Here is a 17,727-nt window from a genome sequence, read left to right as displayed (position 1 = left end):
CTTCAAGGTAGTGTCTAAGCAGTAAAATCGGTTTGCCATGCTTCATTGAGTCCAGCTACAGCAATAAGCTTTACTTGAACGTTCTCAGCATATCCAGTTTGATAAATATGTATTTAACCATCACTTTGCAATGCTAAGCTGTCACATTCTCTGCTCTTCCATAACCGTTTTCACATCACATCCACTTTACCACACCGCTGCTACTTTTCCCAGCGCTGACAGCCACATACACACGAGACCAAATGTCTGTAACTCATATCTTTTGGCCGACTGCCTGTCAGGTTGGCAGGCCTGTCTGTTTATATGGCTTCAGCAGAGTGGAAAGTCTGGAAAGGCCAGAGTATCTGACTACGTACACTCAAATGCACACGACATCCACAGCGTCTGTATCTGTGCATACCTACGTGCATATATCTTAATTGAAAGAGAAAACTGTGATCGGGGCGCGCGCCGCGGAAGTTTGAGTATCTGCTCGTTTGAGCTGAGACAGATGTTGTGGTGGTCTTGGCTAAGAGCAATGGTCATTACTAGTGACACGGCAGCTGGGATATGCCTCATTAGGTGCGAGATAGCGATGGGAACAAGTGTGGGAGGGTTGAGGGGGAAAAAATGACAGAAAGGCAGAAAATGTAAAGAAAATAGAAAAATAACTTATATTATATTTCTAAATAGAGGAATCTATTTAGGAATATCTTTGTAAGTTGTAATATGTTTATGTCATATGCAGTGTTTAAATCCTCCACAATGGAGTGGACTGTTTTATATTCTTAATGGGAAGGATAGCCAGAGACATTTGGAAAACACTGCTGTTTATTTACTGTAGGGTGCAATATGACAGGCCCAGTGTCCCGTATGGACACCACAGCTATGGGTGAATGCGCTTCTGCACACAGAGGCTTTGTGGAGCACTCCTGATTTAACAAGTCACGTAAACAAAGGCAAAGGAAGAAAGAGGATTGTATTACACTAGAAGGGGAGCAACAAAAACAACACATGCATACGATAAAATTATGGGATAAAAATTTAAGTTCTAATAAGTCATGAATTCCAGCTAGATCGCAAGATTTTCTTTCAAATATAACAGCCCGTTGTTCTCTGCAGATTGGTGTCATCCTGACCTGAAAATGATATAATCAACCCCTTGAATCAAAACAACAGCCCACTCAGCCACAGGATTTTCAAGGGAAGGTTTTTGAGTCACTTTCTTCACAGAGCCTCTCTGATTGGTGGGTAGTTTCCTTGAGTCTTAAGCTACACTGGAAGTGGCGTTCCTCCTTATGGAAATAGTCTATCTGGCCCTTTCTCTGTATCAGAAATCATTTTGCATGTGTTGATTTGCCGGACAAGTTTTCGTTTTTCTGCCTCGTATCTGTAAAAAGTGAAACAGATACCCACACAGGAAGTCAGATATCCCCTGCATGCAAATGCTTGAATGCCTGCGTTTGTGTTCATATGAGTTAGTTTCGAGAAATGTTGCAGAGCTGCATTGCAAAGGGGTTTTATAATTCTTTGTCACTTACCTCCACGGAAACAGCTTCTCTATCAGATCAGCAATCAGCGAGATTTCACTGTAGAAACTGGTTTATTTTCAGAAGGTCACCTCCAATGGCACTCGCATTAGCCCGTGACTGCAGCTTGGCAGTGTCAGTGTGCAGCTCTGGCTGTGGGTGGAGGACGGTAATGTGATAAGTGGAGGACATGGAATCAGCTGGTCTTAACAGAAAAGGTAAAAGTGATAGGAAAGCAAATGGAAAAACAAAATTTTAGTTTTGACAATAACTATTTGGACTGTTTAATTTAATTTCCAGTACCGTGTAAAAGTCTTTAGCATCCTATTTATTTCTTTTTATTTTGCTAGGAAAATGGGAAGTAGTCTATAGAATGGTACAGTTTGTACTTAACAGCCTGAACTCTCTTAGACAAGCTTTCTTGTAAATTCTTTAAGTAGTCTTCAGGAATAGTTCTCCAGGCTTCTTGAAGGACATTCAAAGCTCTTACTTGAATATATGGGTGCTTTTTGTCCTGTTCATTGTCAAGATGATCCCATATTGCTTCAGTAATCTTGAGGTCCATGCTTAAGGCTAGTCTAGGACTGATAGTGTTCCAGTGTATGTTTTTGTTTCCAGGTATGCTTCTACTTCATTCGCAGTGTGTTTGGTATTACTGTCATGCTGAAAAATGAAGCCATTCTGAATCAGATGTATTCTAGATAGCATTGCTGTCTGGTGGATCAAATCTGATGGTGCTTTTCTGCTTTGATAATTCCATCAGTTTATACAATACCTCCAAGACCACTAGTTGAAACCACGACAGAGCCTCCACCTGCCACTTCTTTTTTTGGCCTCCTAAAATACACTTTTATGTCTGTCAGACTTGTTTTTGGTATTTGTCATCTAAAGAAATGGAAAGTGTTTTGAGACAGGTTGCTAATAACAAAGTGCCTGAAGATGCTATTTAAATTTGGTTCTTTGCTAAGATGTCTGTCATGTGTAGACAAAACACTGGTTTATTCCTTTAGCATGGTGCCGTTTTTATGCTTGAATGATTGATAGGTCAATGTTAAGTGACTTAAAAATATTCCTTTCAACATGGTCAGGTACAAAGGCTGGACTGAGCATGAATGAAGAAGCAGCCAAAGTCTAAAAAATAACTTTGAAAGACCAGTCTCGGTCTTTGGGAGCAAACTGTAAAAAGATGAAGAATGGCTTTTGAACTGTGCTGTATATCAATACGTTCATATTTCAGGTCACTGCCACGGTAAAAAAAAAAAAAAAAGAAGAAGAGAGAGAGTTAGCCATAGCTAGTTGCCTACCAGATCTCTATCAGTACATTTAATTTAAAACCAAAAGGTTAAAACTCTAACAGGATGACATAAGGGGTAAAGTAAAATAAATAAAATCACAAAATACATTAGGATTCAGACTTAATGTTCAGAATTTGTGCAAAAGAAGAAGAAAAAATGAAATAAATGAACCCAGGAGATGTCGAGGTAAAACATTTGTCTTGCCAGTAGCTGAATGAGAAGTCAGAGGAATTCATGCATGTGTGTGCAAAATTTTATATTAGGCCAACTGGCTAACAGATGACACAGCACTGTTATCCCTCACCACTAGCATGGTTAAAAATTTAAAGTGGGTCATAATCATTACACCCTGAAGGCAGTGTTTATTCAAACAAGGATTTTTTTTGTCTCTGTAATAGTCTTAATGACTTGTTAAAATGGATATTATTACAACATTAGGAGCCCGACTTACTGTAATCATATTTAAATGAGATCCTCTGTGTATGCATGGCTCAGTTCCACATGAAGGATTAACTGATATTCTAACTCTGATAAGTTTTACATAATAAAAATTCTTTCAGATACTCGACAGTGGACCAGAGCGGTTACGTGCATCACCAGTCATGTCTTTAGGGCATTTCTACATGAACCCTACTTTTATTGCACACAACAGGGCTTTGTATCTAACTGCGTAGTTATGGGATAGTAATAGTAGGGGAGAGTGGGAGTGTGCACAGGGATACATTCCTCCATAAATACGTGACGGCGAGAAAGTAACTGCAGTAACAGTGGGACGCCCCTGCTCCTTGTAAGACCTGGTGTTCATGCACAAGTGCTTCGTGTTGTCTTTCAACTGAGAGGGCCATCATTTAGTCAACATGGCAGCTGTGAAAGAGAGAATTACACTCTTGAGCCACTGGAGTGAGAAGCAATTGACTTGAATATCCCCTGTGACATTCTTAAAGAAGCAGGTCATTTTTTTGGGGTCTGGAAAGCTGTCAGTAAAGGAGCGCAGGATGTAATTGTTGGTTTGGAGGAGCTGCTTTAATTATGTGTTTGGTTTAGCCGAACTGACCTGGTGGTTGCTTGGGATGATGTATGTGTCATTGTCCTGACTGAGGAATTTTTCACACACAAACACTGATGTTACTGAGATGGCTAAGCTTGCAACAAAGCTAGTTTTAGTAAAGCAACTTAGTGCTCATTTTGTCATTGCCAGCCAATAAAGGCTTTTAAATAACATTTTACTGCAAAGTTAAAACAGCAGGCTGCATTGACTCACTGTTTTTCCTACTTATCTGCAGTCACACTGGATGAAAATACTTCATTTGCACATGTCTTTTCACACTTTGACTCAATGATTTCCCTGTCTACTGGCCGGCTAATTCTGACTTTTACAGTGAAGCATCTGGGCACATGGGTGGGTGAAAGCAGACAGAAAGTGGGTGGAAGAAGCCTCGTCTCCATATGTTAGACATTAGAGGTCAGCTGCCGCATGTTTGTTCGTGCGCTCGGCCTGGCAGTTTCAGTTACACGGCCCACAAGCTACGCTATTGATCCCCTCACGTCTTCTGTTAAGGTACATCAACTTTTGCCTTCCTCTCTTACATTTAGATCCGGTCACTTACATCAGCAGCTGCAAAGAAATGACATTGGATGTATGTCTTCCCTATCCCCCTGCTTTAAAAAAAACAACAACAAAAAAACCCAGACACACACACACGTATGAAGCCAGCGAACACATTTGCACAAAATGTTGTGTTGCTGTACAGAAGCTGAAGATCAGGAGCCAGCGTGAGCCTCTGGTGTCTCCTGAGAACTTCCCAGTTGGAATCAACACTGCCTGCAGGAGTGATGCTTGTCTTATTCTGTTTTGCTGATCAGATAACTCGATCACATATTAGCTCGCTGCCACAGCCTGAGAGACGTTTGGATGTGGCTCAGAAATAGGTTATGACACATTTGGATGCATGCTAGCGTCTAGTGGGCCCCTCAACAGGGACGGAGAGCTAAACAAGAGACAGCCTGCAGACAAAGTCTTGATAAAGAACAGACTCTGTCTGTGAGAGCATGCATATGTGTTTGTGTGTCACAGGCTGTTTGACACCTCTCTCAGTGTCCAGTTTTAAAAAGATTTCTTGATGCTTCTTGTCAGTATCTTCTTTTGTAGTGGTCTTTATACCATTTGCTTTACACAGTCTGTGACCAATGCATGGCAGCAACAGTAGAGCTTTTAGCTCAGGGGTGAGGATCTAGTCACTCTCTGTCCTGGAATGCAGTTGACTTTCTAAATCCCCACCAGTCTATCCTGGGGCTGTGGGGCAGGGCCTATCTCAAGCCCCCTTTTCCATGTGAGCCATGTCTGGAATCTCTAAGCAAGCAGTTGGCTGAGTCCCCCGGCCTCGCTTTTTCACGGGCACTGAGCGCATTGATCTCAGAGCGCGATGGAAGAAGAAATTGCAGATGAAGACAGAGATTGCTCACTTGAGGAAGGTAATGAGCTTTGTGACATGAAACCAGCAAATGAATTCACATCCTTTAGAGGGTTTGAGTGTGTTTTGTCTGCTGAGTGTAATTTGGTTAGCAGTGGGGGAAACTGTGTTTGGGAGTTAAAAATAGAAATTGGAAATACATGAGAGGTCTTGCTGCTCTGAACTTGAGCAGGGTGGGGGTGTGGGTGCGCTGGTGACGGGCTCTGAGCGTGACGCACCACCGCACGATAATTATGAAAAAATTAAGCCTGCCTTTTGTGCTTAGTGATGAAAGCAGTTTTATGCTTTGCAGATCTGCAGGTTAGAGCAAAACAGACACAACTCTAGATTGAAAGAAAGGTGGAAAGGATGTAGTAGATGCTGGAAGAAAACAAGCACTTTTTAAAAAAAATACAAATTACTCCAATAGTTAAATCTCCGAAACTAGTTTAGTCCAAACATGTCTGAGAAGAAAACGAGAAATTGCCTTTTCATCTGTGGCTCACAGCACACTTTCAAGCTTTCAAAGAAAAAGACAAGAAAAGCTGCGTTAAGCAACCCGCAAAATAGTGGCAAATCACTCGAAATTTCCTCCTTCAGCTGTTGAAGAGCTGAACTCTGTAAGAGGTCCTTTATTTTCCGTCATCACCCTCTGAAAGGTACACATTACAGCTCCAGCTACCTGTCTACAAAACAAGGCAGCAGATCAGCTTGCTTTATTGCTTTCCCCCCTCTTTTCCACAGTTGAAGAACCGCCTCCTTCATTCTCTTCTCTTCTCTTCTCTTCTCTTCTCTTCTCTTCGTGCAATGATTGATTTAAGACATCATAACAACAGTACAGGGCTGTCTTTACCTCAGTTCCACACCACATAAAATATGTGTGTTCTGCGTATTTTTAACATGTGATAAAAGGGTAAAAAAAATGTTCCTGAAGGGACATAAAAGGTTGAAAAATGGCTGGAGGGCTGCTTGCTTTTCTTTAATTCTGTGAACACATGGAATATTTGGGAGCTCCACATGTGCAGGTAGCTCCTCTGATATTTATTTATTTATTTATTTTCATTCCTGAAAAAGTTGAAATGATTGCACCTGGCAGCTTCTGTTTACTCCCCCAGTTTCATGAGGCACTTGATGCATAAACAGATGCTCTGGATATCGTCTCCGAGTTTCTCCATTTGTGCCTCCTTCTGTTACTGGGTTTCCTTGTGTTTCGTAACGGAAAGAAACCTGAACAGCTGTTTCAATTTAACGTTTTCATCTTCAGTGTTGTGTCTGTCACGTTCAATCCAGGATTTATTGCAGAAATTTAAAACTGCATGAATATGTAATGAAGTGTGTACCAGTGTTTGCATATGAGTGTTGCTAACAGTCATTCAAATATGCATAAAATGTTTGTTCTTCATATTCACACACAGACTTTGTTATACCAAGAAGAGAGAATATTATTTATTTCCTTTTCACAAAGTTACAGATGGCTGATTTGCACTGACATGCCCTACTTTTGACTTATGGAAGAATGACATGCATGCACACACACGCTCTTGATGTCGAAACGTGAGTGCGTCACATTTGACCCCTTTTCTCTTTGTGTGTGTGTTTGTGTGTGTGTGTGTGTGTCCCTTCCTCAGAACAAACCAAAAGCAACCTAAAGGTAACGTCCCCAGAGGACGCTGAGCACATAAGCCGCAGACAGGCGTCCCCAAATGGGACTGCCCCTTCAAGAGGGGATGCCAAAGGCAGTCGCACAATCCCCCGAAGGCACACTTTAGGAGGAGCTCGCAGCACCAGGGAGATTCTGGCTATGCAGCCGCCAGATATGGACAAGAAGAGGGAGGCCTTTCTGGAGCATCTGAAGCAAAAATACCCCCACCATGCTTCGGCGATCATGGGTCACCAGGAAAGGCTGAGGGAACAGGTCAGTAGGCTGCAGAAAGATCATCGTGTGTTATGTTGTTCGACCAGGCGCACCTGGTTTGAACATAAAAAAATGAATAAATAAACAAAAACGAGACTTCTTGAGATTTCAAATGCTGGGAAGATCTAGTGTCCTGGGCCAAGGTGCCAGCCACAACTTGCCCAAGTTTGAACCCCCCACAGGTAACAGTGTTATGCATTGAGCCACTATACTTTCTTTCTATACTTTCTTATCTGTGGAATAAATAAGTGCATCAACAAGCATTTCAGATCCTATTTTTTAAAAAGAAATCTTCTCTCAACCTGATTTTGAGCTAAATTCATCTGTATGGTAGGTGCTGTTGCTTATGGCACACTTAACAGTTAAAGAACAAGACGTTTTCCTCTACTTCACAAACAGACAGCTTTACTGACTAAGTCCGTCTACACATACAAGGAATTGGGCTCTGTTTTTTTCATTGCTCTCAATGTACTTCACAGAATATTGAAACGGATAATCACAACATGTATAGCATATTTATTTTGATACGTACACAGGTGCAATGCAGTGCAGAGTGAGAAGATGTTGGAATAAATTATATACATCATGACTTGACAGTAAATATTGTCAGTAATAATATAATATTTATTTGTGTACAGTGATGTATAGCTATGTACTTATCAATATAGTACATACAGGACATTTTAGCTGAACTAAAAGAAGATAATAATACTGTTTTTTAGAATTGCATTAATCAGACTGTATTTAATGTTGCGATTTAGTTCAGTTCATTACAGCACGACCATATTCAACATGATAGTGCAAGTTAGGTCACAAAGTAAATAACTAGTTTCCACAGAATTAGGTATAAGATATGAAAATGCCTTTATCCAGTCTTGGAATAGATAGTTTTCAGTTCCTTTATAAACTGCAGTTTTATCTGCACAACTCTTTCCTTCCTGTTTTGTTGCTGCAGGTTAGATGTGAAATGTGTCCAATAAATCTGCCTGTCACATTTCCCTCCCACAGCTGCTGTGGAGCAATGAGGTTGTATTTTTATGAAGGAGTTGGAGGGGGAAAAAAGCGGGTCAAACCAGCGGGTCATACTTTCCTGTTTTGGTATCCATTATTTAATTAACAGGTGTTAGTATTAAAATATGCGTTTGTGTGAAATATGCCTTTCCCACTGTTATGTGGGAACTTTTAAAGGTTATAAATTCTCCTTGTGCTTCACCTTTCTGAAGTCAGTAAGGACGTAAGCACAAAGGGAGTCTCTAGGTGGACATTTGGCTCACCTGATCTGGTTCGTTTGCTCAGGGTCAGAGGAGATAAAAGATGGAGGGGAGGCTAGCTGGCTTTGTAGCCAAAACAATCGAGGTAATAGTGAGACTGGCACAAAGCCACAGGGAGCTCCAGGAAATGGCACAAGGTATTGTGAAAGAAGAAAGAATTTTGTGTGTGTGTGTGCTGTTTTCGGGCCAGCCCACATGCAAAGCGATGCCTTTTCATGAGGTGCAGTTTCAATATTATAGCCTAATATCAGTCGTCATGAATGATGGTATCGAATTTGCACAGGTTGATCAACCGGTTTGTTTGCTTTCTGAACACAGTGGGCTTGCACTGTGCACATGCATCGTTTTCTCCTTCGAATCAATCACCGATTCTCATTGGTGAGAAAAATGGAGGGGAGGGGGTAAGTGTATATTTGGTGGTTTTATCCTGCGCACGAGTGGGGATAAAAAGGAGGACTTCTGTTGTGAAGTTTAGATAGTCAGACAGGTAAGTTCGGCTCCCGGCTGGGTGGAGTCAGAGTTGCTATAGTGACTCGTGATGTCACAGCTGGAAGGGCTCAGTTTACTTGTAGGTGCCTGTCGGAGAGAGCTGGGATCCTGGCAGTGTGAGATCTCTGTGTGTGTGTGAGTGCAGGAGCGCTCTTAATGCTGTGCAGGCTATGGACCGGAAGGTTGTTTGGAAGCATGGCTCTCTGTACGTGAAGCCCGCGGAAGAATAAGAATAAACTTTTTTTTCTTTTAAGTACAAAGGAATACATTTATCACAACGGAGACGAGAGTCCAGTCAGAGGGGAGAAGAAGAAAAGGTAGGATACATCGGAAAATGTACTGGTTTCTTTTTTTCTAGACGTCCAGTGCCTTTTCACATGTTAGTGCGCGTGGAAGTACTACAAAGATGCATGGATTGTTGCTCTTATGAGCACACTGAAACGCCCTGGAGTTTCACTATTGCGCCAGAGGCAGCGCGCACCAGGCTGCTGTCAGGTGCTGCAAACTTCCAAGAGGCAAATGCAAAACTTGGTGCACGAGTTTTTTCCCCCTTCTCTCCCAAGAATACAAATCGACGAAACGTATTTAACCGCAACGACATATTTAATTGGGTCGACGCCTTGAGGTGTAAATTATCCAAAATGTGCAATCCCGTGTGCAGCATCCCCGTAATTGTGCCACTTATGTAGCTATAATTGCAAAGCAAATGATCCATTGTGAACGGACGTCTGGGGTTATACCTTAATAACGTGCTGCATCTTGCGTGATAATGATGGTGATGATGATTATATGACAGTATAGCTGTGATTGCTACGCGGCTGGTTCCTGTTGTTGTTGTTGCTGGTGAGTTGAGGTGAAGATTCATACCAGGCGTGTGAGATCTTGTGTGTCATCTTATATTTCTTTTGGCTGTGTGCTTATGCGTAAAAAGATCCGCAATTGGAGCTTGTTGAAAGTTGCTGTGTTTTCCCAAACTTTGTGGCTCGTGCTTTAATGTTTCATTTAATATTTTATGCACTAATACGAGTAGACTAAAGCTGTGGGCTTGTTTCCCTGATTAGGCTGCCAGGACAGTTCCGGTTTCTTTTTTATCTCTCAGGGTTTTGGAGAAGGTTATTTACTCAGAAAAAAATCAAGGCTGCTACTTGCCGCCTGTAAACATGCTGTTACATGGTAGTTTCTTTTGTTTTTTGATGAGCTTGTATAAAAAAAAATGTTATGGGTCATTCCGGAGTCACAGAGAGCTTACTGTCTTTATTTGTAGGTGACATGCAGTTACTCTGAAAATGTCAAGTTTTATGTCCTGTGAAGTTCCTCTCTCAGCTGCTGAAACACTGAACTGAGATGAGAGATCTGCTGGTGCTGACTGTCAGTTTGCAAAGCGTGACACCTTCAAATTGATTTTTTTTTTCTTTTGGAGAGAAACTGCATATGTGTTACTCAGACATGTGGGATGGGATTCGGGCGCTGATGGGTCTTGAATACATCGTGTCCAGGATGAAGATACAAGACGCTGTCAAAAAGCAGGCAGCTTTCGAGCACCAATGCCTGGAAAATAAATTCAACGCTGATAAATGAGAAAAAGATGAGTGAAGAATGCAGTTGGCATGATCCAATTCTGGATGTCAAGAATAATGCAATAACTCACTGCTAACAGAAGCAGCAGAAAATGAAAATAATGACAAGTTTATTGAAGTGTTTGTCATTCGGTGTCCTGAGGGGTGTAATTATTCAGATTTAAAGGAAAAAATAACTGCCAGAAAATGTGTCATCTTGCCCACAACAACATTCTTGTGAAAGTGTGGGAAAAAAAATAGACCTGCCACCGTTCTCACGCAGATTCAAACATGCCTACCATACAGGAAAAGCAACATCAGTGGCGATGCGTGCTTCAGAAGGAAGAAGCAGGTTTGAGTTACAAAGGCGGAGATGCTTCAAGGTCAACCAGAGGTTAGGAAGATGATATTGTGTCAGCCCGAAAAGTGATGACCCCAGTCTTTTAGGAATAATCACACAGATACCCTCACACATAGCTACAGACTGCTTGCCTTATGCTTATAAAAGGGGTCCCTTGATTCTTGATTCTTCTGTGATCTTTAAATCCGCAACAAAAGCAGAAGTGTTTTAATTTCCTCTGCTCTTCATTGGGTCTGCAAAAAACCTGGATTCCACCCAAGGGAGATGAGATAAGATCCCGTTGGCCTGACCGCCACCTATCCTCTCATCCCTCTCCCCCTGCCCAGGGGCTTAGACAAGCACAAACCGAGCTGCTCGACTGGTCACGAACACACACACACAATAAATTCCCTCCTTCCGCTTGTGTGCCAGTGTCTGTGTTTGATGAGCTGTGACTTGCCAGGCTCCGGGTTTCTCTCCAGAGTGGGGCGACCATGTTAGGACAGCTGTCTGCAGCTGTGGGCATCATACAGACAGACAGACAGACTGAAAGGTCTGCACCCCCAAGCTGTGATAATCTGTTGGCCTATGTCTTATGAGGGCACATATTTCAAGATGGGCAAATGTTTTTGGGAAGGAGATGCTCATAATGCAGTTCTCCTGCAACATGAACGGTCAGAGTGTGATCTGAACAGTTTGTTCTTTAATTAAAGAGAAAGTTTTTAAACAAGACTTTTTAAGGCACCCAAATATACCAAATATACAGGGTGCCATTGTCATGTTGTGTTCTGTGCAATTACCATAGGTATTGTATTTATGGCACACATGTTTGATAAAACGTGAATTAAGGGTATATGTTCACAATAATGTGTGAGTGATAGGGTAAAGTTTTCCAACTAGTCTCTGTCAGTCCACCAACCTGCGGTCACGATATTTGCGCAGGGGTACAACAGAAAGTTGCCTCACTATATATTACAACCAACAGTGGACTCTATCAGCTACCCAAACACAGGTCGCTGATGTAGTCATCCAGTCGGCCAATGCTGCAACACGTGAAACATCATGCTATGTCTAAGCCTCTTTTTAATCCATTTGTCATGTATTGGTGTGAAGGTGGACCCGAATGCAGATTCTTTAGACTGGGGTAAATGAACAAAAATCAAGCTTTTATTCAGGTAAAGAAGAATAACTGCAATAGGCAGAAAACAACATCCATAAATTAAACGGGGAAAGACTCGCAGGCAGGCGTGCAGGAAAATAAACAGTAAGACGCAACAGTGATCTAAGACAGACCGAGGCTATAAATAAACACGTGAGGAAACCAGGGAGATGGGAAACGCCAGGGTAAGAGACGCAGCTGAAACAAATCCACAATGACGAGACAGGGGAAGCGAAACAAGATACTAAAAACAAAAGACTACCAAAATAAAAACATAAAAAATAGCAAAACTAATCCCTAAGCAAAATATTAACTGAAAACAATTCACTGATATCAAGAACTCAAGAGTAAAGACAGTGATCAAGAATAATCAATCTCAGAAGCCAATGGAGCATTAAATCATAAAGAACAATTCAAAAGTCCAAAAGGGAAAAACCCCGAGTCCAAGGCATTGCAACATTTAGGCACATACTTTTCTCTGTGTGGCCCTGCTACACTCTTGCTCCCTGAAGCCAAGGTCAGCTAGATAAAACTGGCTTCAAACATGCATAGACTCCCTGAGAGAGATGCGACCGTGATCAGAGAAAAGAGGAAAAAAAACAGAAGAAGTAGCAGAACTAGTCTTGGGGGGAGTGTTGTTCCTGATTTTAAGTAATCTGCCCACACAAGAAAAGATCATTTGTCATTGTCCCTTCCGGCACAATAGTCGTGCAGTGACTGGGACATCACCATGCACACATTCAGGTGTTGCATGCTGAAATATTTAAAACCACGGATGTCTTTTCACAAGACACTCCCTGTGTTGCACCTTGCATCTGAAACCACACAATGAGTCGGTGTGTCCTGCAGGTCTGCGGCAGAACATCTGTTTTTAATTATCAAACCCTGGAAATGGCTCTGGATTGCTTTTTAATAGCATCTGCCACCTCTGCATGAAGTAACACTTTGAGAGCTGCTTTCGGTAACACAAACAAGAATCGCAAGGTTAATGACGGACAGGCACTGACCTGCCAATTAACCGGGGTCACGTGGCGGGGGGGGACGCAGCACCCCAACCGAGGGGACAAGTGGTTTAAAGAGTGGCGCCACGGCTGTGTCTAATCCCGAGTGTCGTTGGGGGTTTGGGGTGGGGGGCGGTTAAGCTGCTCTGACAGAGGGCCCTGATGGACCTGCCACTGATCACTGCTGATAATGAGTGAAGCCAGACAGAATTTTGCACACTGTCTCAAACGCAATGCCAGTGTGTTAATCAGACCAGCTAATCAGGTCTGAGCTCTTTTCAGTCTTCTCTTCAGAGCCGTATTAGCCCTTCTTAAAGTCGCACATCAGCAGTTATCTTCAGATGCATTGTTGGCTTAACGTACAGGTAGTTGCTACAAGGATCTGCAGCAGTCTGATGTATGGGACACGTTTAAGCTCACGCCCTTACATTCCTTTGTTAACACTCAGGAGCATTTCTAATACAGCGGTCGGAGCCCAAGGAGCCTTACATGAGAGTAACTGCTTATATTATTTCATTAACATTGCTGCTCTCTTACAAACCCTAATAACTAAGCTACAATGTTCAGGAAAGGGTGATTAGACATTTGAGTAAAGCACAGTTTGATATACGATGAGTCCCATATTAATTAGTTGTATTCAGCAATCTTAATGGATTCCCTGATCATTTTCTAATCCACCTTTTGCTGGTTAAGATTGCTTAAAGATGAGCACAGTATCTCTGAGGGTCCTTTTTATAAGCATGCTTGACCAGTCAACTGTGCACATTCATGTACCTCTGGTATGAAATAACAACCTCTTGGTCATTTGGTGGTATGGGGATCATTTCCATCCTTTATTGGCCCTGCTGACTTTTTGTCCAAACTTGCAAACTTTTGTCTTTAAACTTGCAGCTTTATTAAAATGGAATGTTATCCTGTCATCGCCACTATGTTGCAGAGATAACAAGCAAGGCTGCTCCTGTAGGGACTCTGTGTACAGGAGAAGGGACTCAACGCCATGCTAGCCTTATTTCACTTAGCACTGACTTCATTATTATTAACACTGTCCCTGCCAATAATGTTAAATTATAGCAGTCAGTGTTTTCATATCATATCATATGTGGTCGTGCTAAAAATCAAACTTTCTGTTCTGTCTTTTTAAAATTGTATTTACATATATTCATAGAACAAAAAAGGTTTCTGCGAGGTCTTGAATAATTAGAGATTCGCAAGTGTGGTAAGTTCAAAGCAGGACCCATTGATTACATCCAGCGAACTCTGCAGTGCAGTTTTAATTCTTCAATATTAGTAGTAATAATATAAAAATATGGCTTGCAGTAAAGCCACTCACAAAATTTGCATCGCATCTTTTCCTTTAAAACTCCAAAGTTAGAATCATTATTATTTTAGAACAACTTTAAAATTTTAAGGTGTGCTGGAAATAAAAAAGAGGGATGTGAGGTGAAACAATCTGGATTTAAGAAACCTTAACTTTAAATGAGAAGGAATGTCGGGTAATATATTTAGTGTAATTAGATGGTACAATTAAATGTCTGCCTGTATTATTTTAAAACTTAAAAATAGTCATATTTTAGTTGCTTTAGCTTGCTTGGTGTTAAAATTGCCAAATGAGCTTGCTACTGTATACACCTGCTGGTCAACACATGAGCATTAACATCACCACTATTTGACTAACGAACGGTCCACAACAACACGCCTGATGTGGAAGTTTTTTTCCCTAATATTATTTCTCCTCCCTCAAAATAAGTCTAGAAACTTTGAAACAGCCATCTGAGAACTACAAACCTTTAGTGTGCAAGCTAGCCTCCCTCCTCTATTTAGCATTGCAGATTTTTTATTTATTTATTTCTTTTTTTACCTCTTTCATGCTGTAGGAAAACAAAGAAGGTAAAAGCTGCCTTTGTAGTGCTTCTCTGTTTTAAGAGGTAAAGTTGCAAGTCGAGTCGACAAGAAAATGTTCTAAAAAGAGTGTAAATTCAATCTACCCTTTATCTTGTTTACTAGTTTTCATTCTAACTTGATGCTGTAGAAAAATAAAAGGTCAAGGAAAAATGTATTTGCTAGATAAAACATTTTCGTCAGACAGACTCCTGGGCTCAGTTTCGCTTTGGGTAGAAGCCTGAGTAAATGCCAGATTCATTTACAGTGTTACGCTCAATGCAATGTTAGTTTAACACAAAGTTAAAGTAAAGGCATTACTCACTCTGAGCAATCTTAACATAATACACTTCAAATTACAAGTAAGGGCATGTATTATCTATTGAAATGGATTTTGAAAACCATCCCAACACTACAATATAAAATAAGCAATATTACTTTATATCATAAATTGTTATTGTTCTTATATATAGGCCAAGAGATTCAAAACATCATAACTAGGCAAAAGGGGCTGTTTTACCCCTTTTTTGTGCCCTTCTTTTGCAAGCCTTTGCATGCAACCCAGCATCTGGACTCCACCTTAGGCCAAAGGTATGAGCCTGACTTCAAAAGGCACACCGAGAGGATTTTTTACCACTGACAGGACCAGTTCTGAGCATCTGGTTCAAACTTCATTTTGATCTCCTGCATTTATTTCCACTTGGCCCTTCTCAATGAAGATAAAGGCAATGCAGTGTTAGGTGCACAGAGGAGAGCAGTGCAGCAACGCTAGTCGAAGTCGGTATAGATGCAAAGGTTCACACAGGTTTTACTGTTGCTAAACAAGACGATAAAGAAGATAGGGAACACCTGGAATGTAGAGTACTGTATAGCAGGCAAGTATGGGCAGATACTGGAATTAATAAATTAGCCGGTTTGACAGAAGTAGAGCGTGTGCTACAGATTCAGTTCTTTACCTTAGCTCTGGTTCGTGTTTATACAACCCTTCACACAGTCGTGCAACTCAGCCCGTGCTACATTGTGTTTAGCGGGCTGTTTAACACATTGCAGTTAGTGCTAACATGACAGCCAACAAAACAAGTGTGTCATAGAGTGGAAACATGATGGTGACTTAGCACCTTAAGCTTTAATTTCCACTGCTCTCCGTTGAAGAAGAGGACTTGAATCTCACATAGCAATTGCGTAACCTCAAACACATGGGCCAGCATTTTGTGTCTATTTATTTGTGTGAATAGCTACTTTTTGGTCTCATTTGCAGCTCAGCAGTAAGACGCTGGAATTAGAAGTGGATAACAGACACTGTATGCTACGGCCAGTCCTTGGTGAGGAGGGGGAAGACAGTGAAAACTAATGTGGATCAGGCTTACTGAAAAGTTCAACCTATTAGTGATTATCTGTCTTTTTTTGTCTGTCTGTGCACACAAACACAAAGACACACCAAAAAGCTCTCCTCTGGGAGAGCGGGTATAATAAATCTTAGGTTCGGTGGAGGAGCTGTGTGGTCTTTGGTGACTTGTTAATTAGGCACGAATAGCAAAGCCATTATCAGGCTTGCTTTCATGGGAGTAGAAGGAGACTTGACACTTGACAAAATACTGTGACTTAGAACCAGAAAAAATGGCCTGTTCATGGTAATCAAAAAAGGTGAGGTGGAAGAAAATCAAATTATGCTGCCTTGTTTCTATTAGATTATACAGTGTGTGTGACATCATAGAGGATACAGGATTAAAAGTGCCCTAAAGAGAAGAAAGCCCTCTTTGTCATGTTGACCACAGAGCTACACACACGCACGCATCCTCTGATGCCCAGATATGCACACAGGGTGGCTTAAATTAGACCTGGAAAGTCCTTTATTTTCCCCCCAGAGAGAGAGACGCTCTGTGTTGACAGCCCAGGACGTGGATGTGGTTTTTGGCCATGAAGGAATACTCTGTTGCTTTTGTGTTATTTTGGGATGCTCCAAGGGTTGGGAACTACGAAACCTGTCTTTCTGTTGATAAAGTCATATTGAAGAGCAAGTCTGAACAGAACGTGTCTCTCCAGCCCTGTCAGCAAATATTTTGCATGTATTTGTTTGGTAAGAGAGACAAGAGGGTGAGAAAGGGAGATTTTTTTTTTTTTGTATGTGCACATTTATAGACGTGTGCAAATCGTTGCATGCAAGGCTAGTACATGATCTGTCAGTCTAAGTTTAAGTCTGGGCCTGCTTTCTTATGTAACGGCTTTGAACGAGTGCAAGGCCTGAAGCACAACAAAGCTTTTTAACAAAGGAGCACAAATTGTTTTTGTAATTATCCCAACATTCAATAAAGCTTTCCCAGAAACACTGCAGCAAGGTGATCATACATATATTTTCATGGGTGTGTCCATGTGTTTATACTACTGGATAAGGGCCTGCCAAGCCCTCGAGATCCTTGGAGAAGGGTCTTATCTCCTTGAGACACAAGTGTCATCTTTCTGTCTTCAGTCGCACCCTCAGGCAGTGCGATGGAAGCTGAGATTGGGCTGAGAGTTTATGCTGAAGCTGCTGTTTTAAGATAAATGTATTTAGTTTTTTTCCTTTTTTATCTCAAAATGGAAACCTCATGGAATTTAAAGCTGTTTGCAGGAATCCGATCTTTTGCACCCCTCAGATGTTGGAATGGCCTGAAAATAAGAAATATTGAGCATCATGACTTGTGCAGATGTCCTTCACTCTCCGATACAGTCTTAGTGTTACACAAATGTAAAAAGCACACAGAAAAACAATGGCTTCCCCCTGCTGTCTGCCTGGTGTGGACTGTGTGTGTTTGTATTGTGTTGCTGGATCGTTAGGGATGTGGGAGAGTGTGTGCATTGGACTGGGCGCAGGGGGGGCATCCGCTG

The 17,727-nt window shown here is 41.5% G+C and overlaps 1 protein-coding gene across 17 annotated transcripts in view; it reads left to right on the top strand.

Moving 5' to 3' along the window:
• kiaa1217 (KIAA1217 ortholog) overlaps window positions 1-17,727 on the top strand; it is a 132,470-nt gene that overhangs the window by 73,632 nt on the left and 41,111 nt on the right. For 15 of the 17 annotated variants that reach the window (XM_080306041.1, XM_080306038.1, XM_026179750.2 and 12 more), the window contains exon 2: window positions 6,882-7,168. In XM_080306041.1, the coding sequence (XP_080162167.1) occupies window positions 6,882-7,168 (287 nt within the window). Of the gene's footprint in view, window positions 1-5,016; window positions 5,276-6,881; window positions 7,169-17,727 lie in introns of those variants that run through there. The other 2 variants (XM_080306042.1, XM_080306039.1) reach the window with 1 other exon arrangement.

Source organism: Astatotilapia calliptera, chromosome 9 (assembly GCF_964374335.1).
Source record: "Astatotilapia calliptera chromosome 9, fAstCal68.1, whole genome shotgun sequence".
Classification (NCBI taxonomy): domain Eukaryota; kingdom Metazoa; phylum Chordata; class Actinopteri; order Cichliformes; family Cichlidae; genus Astatotilapia; species Astatotilapia calliptera.
This window is presented reverse-complemented; position numbering and strand designations above follow the sequence as displayed.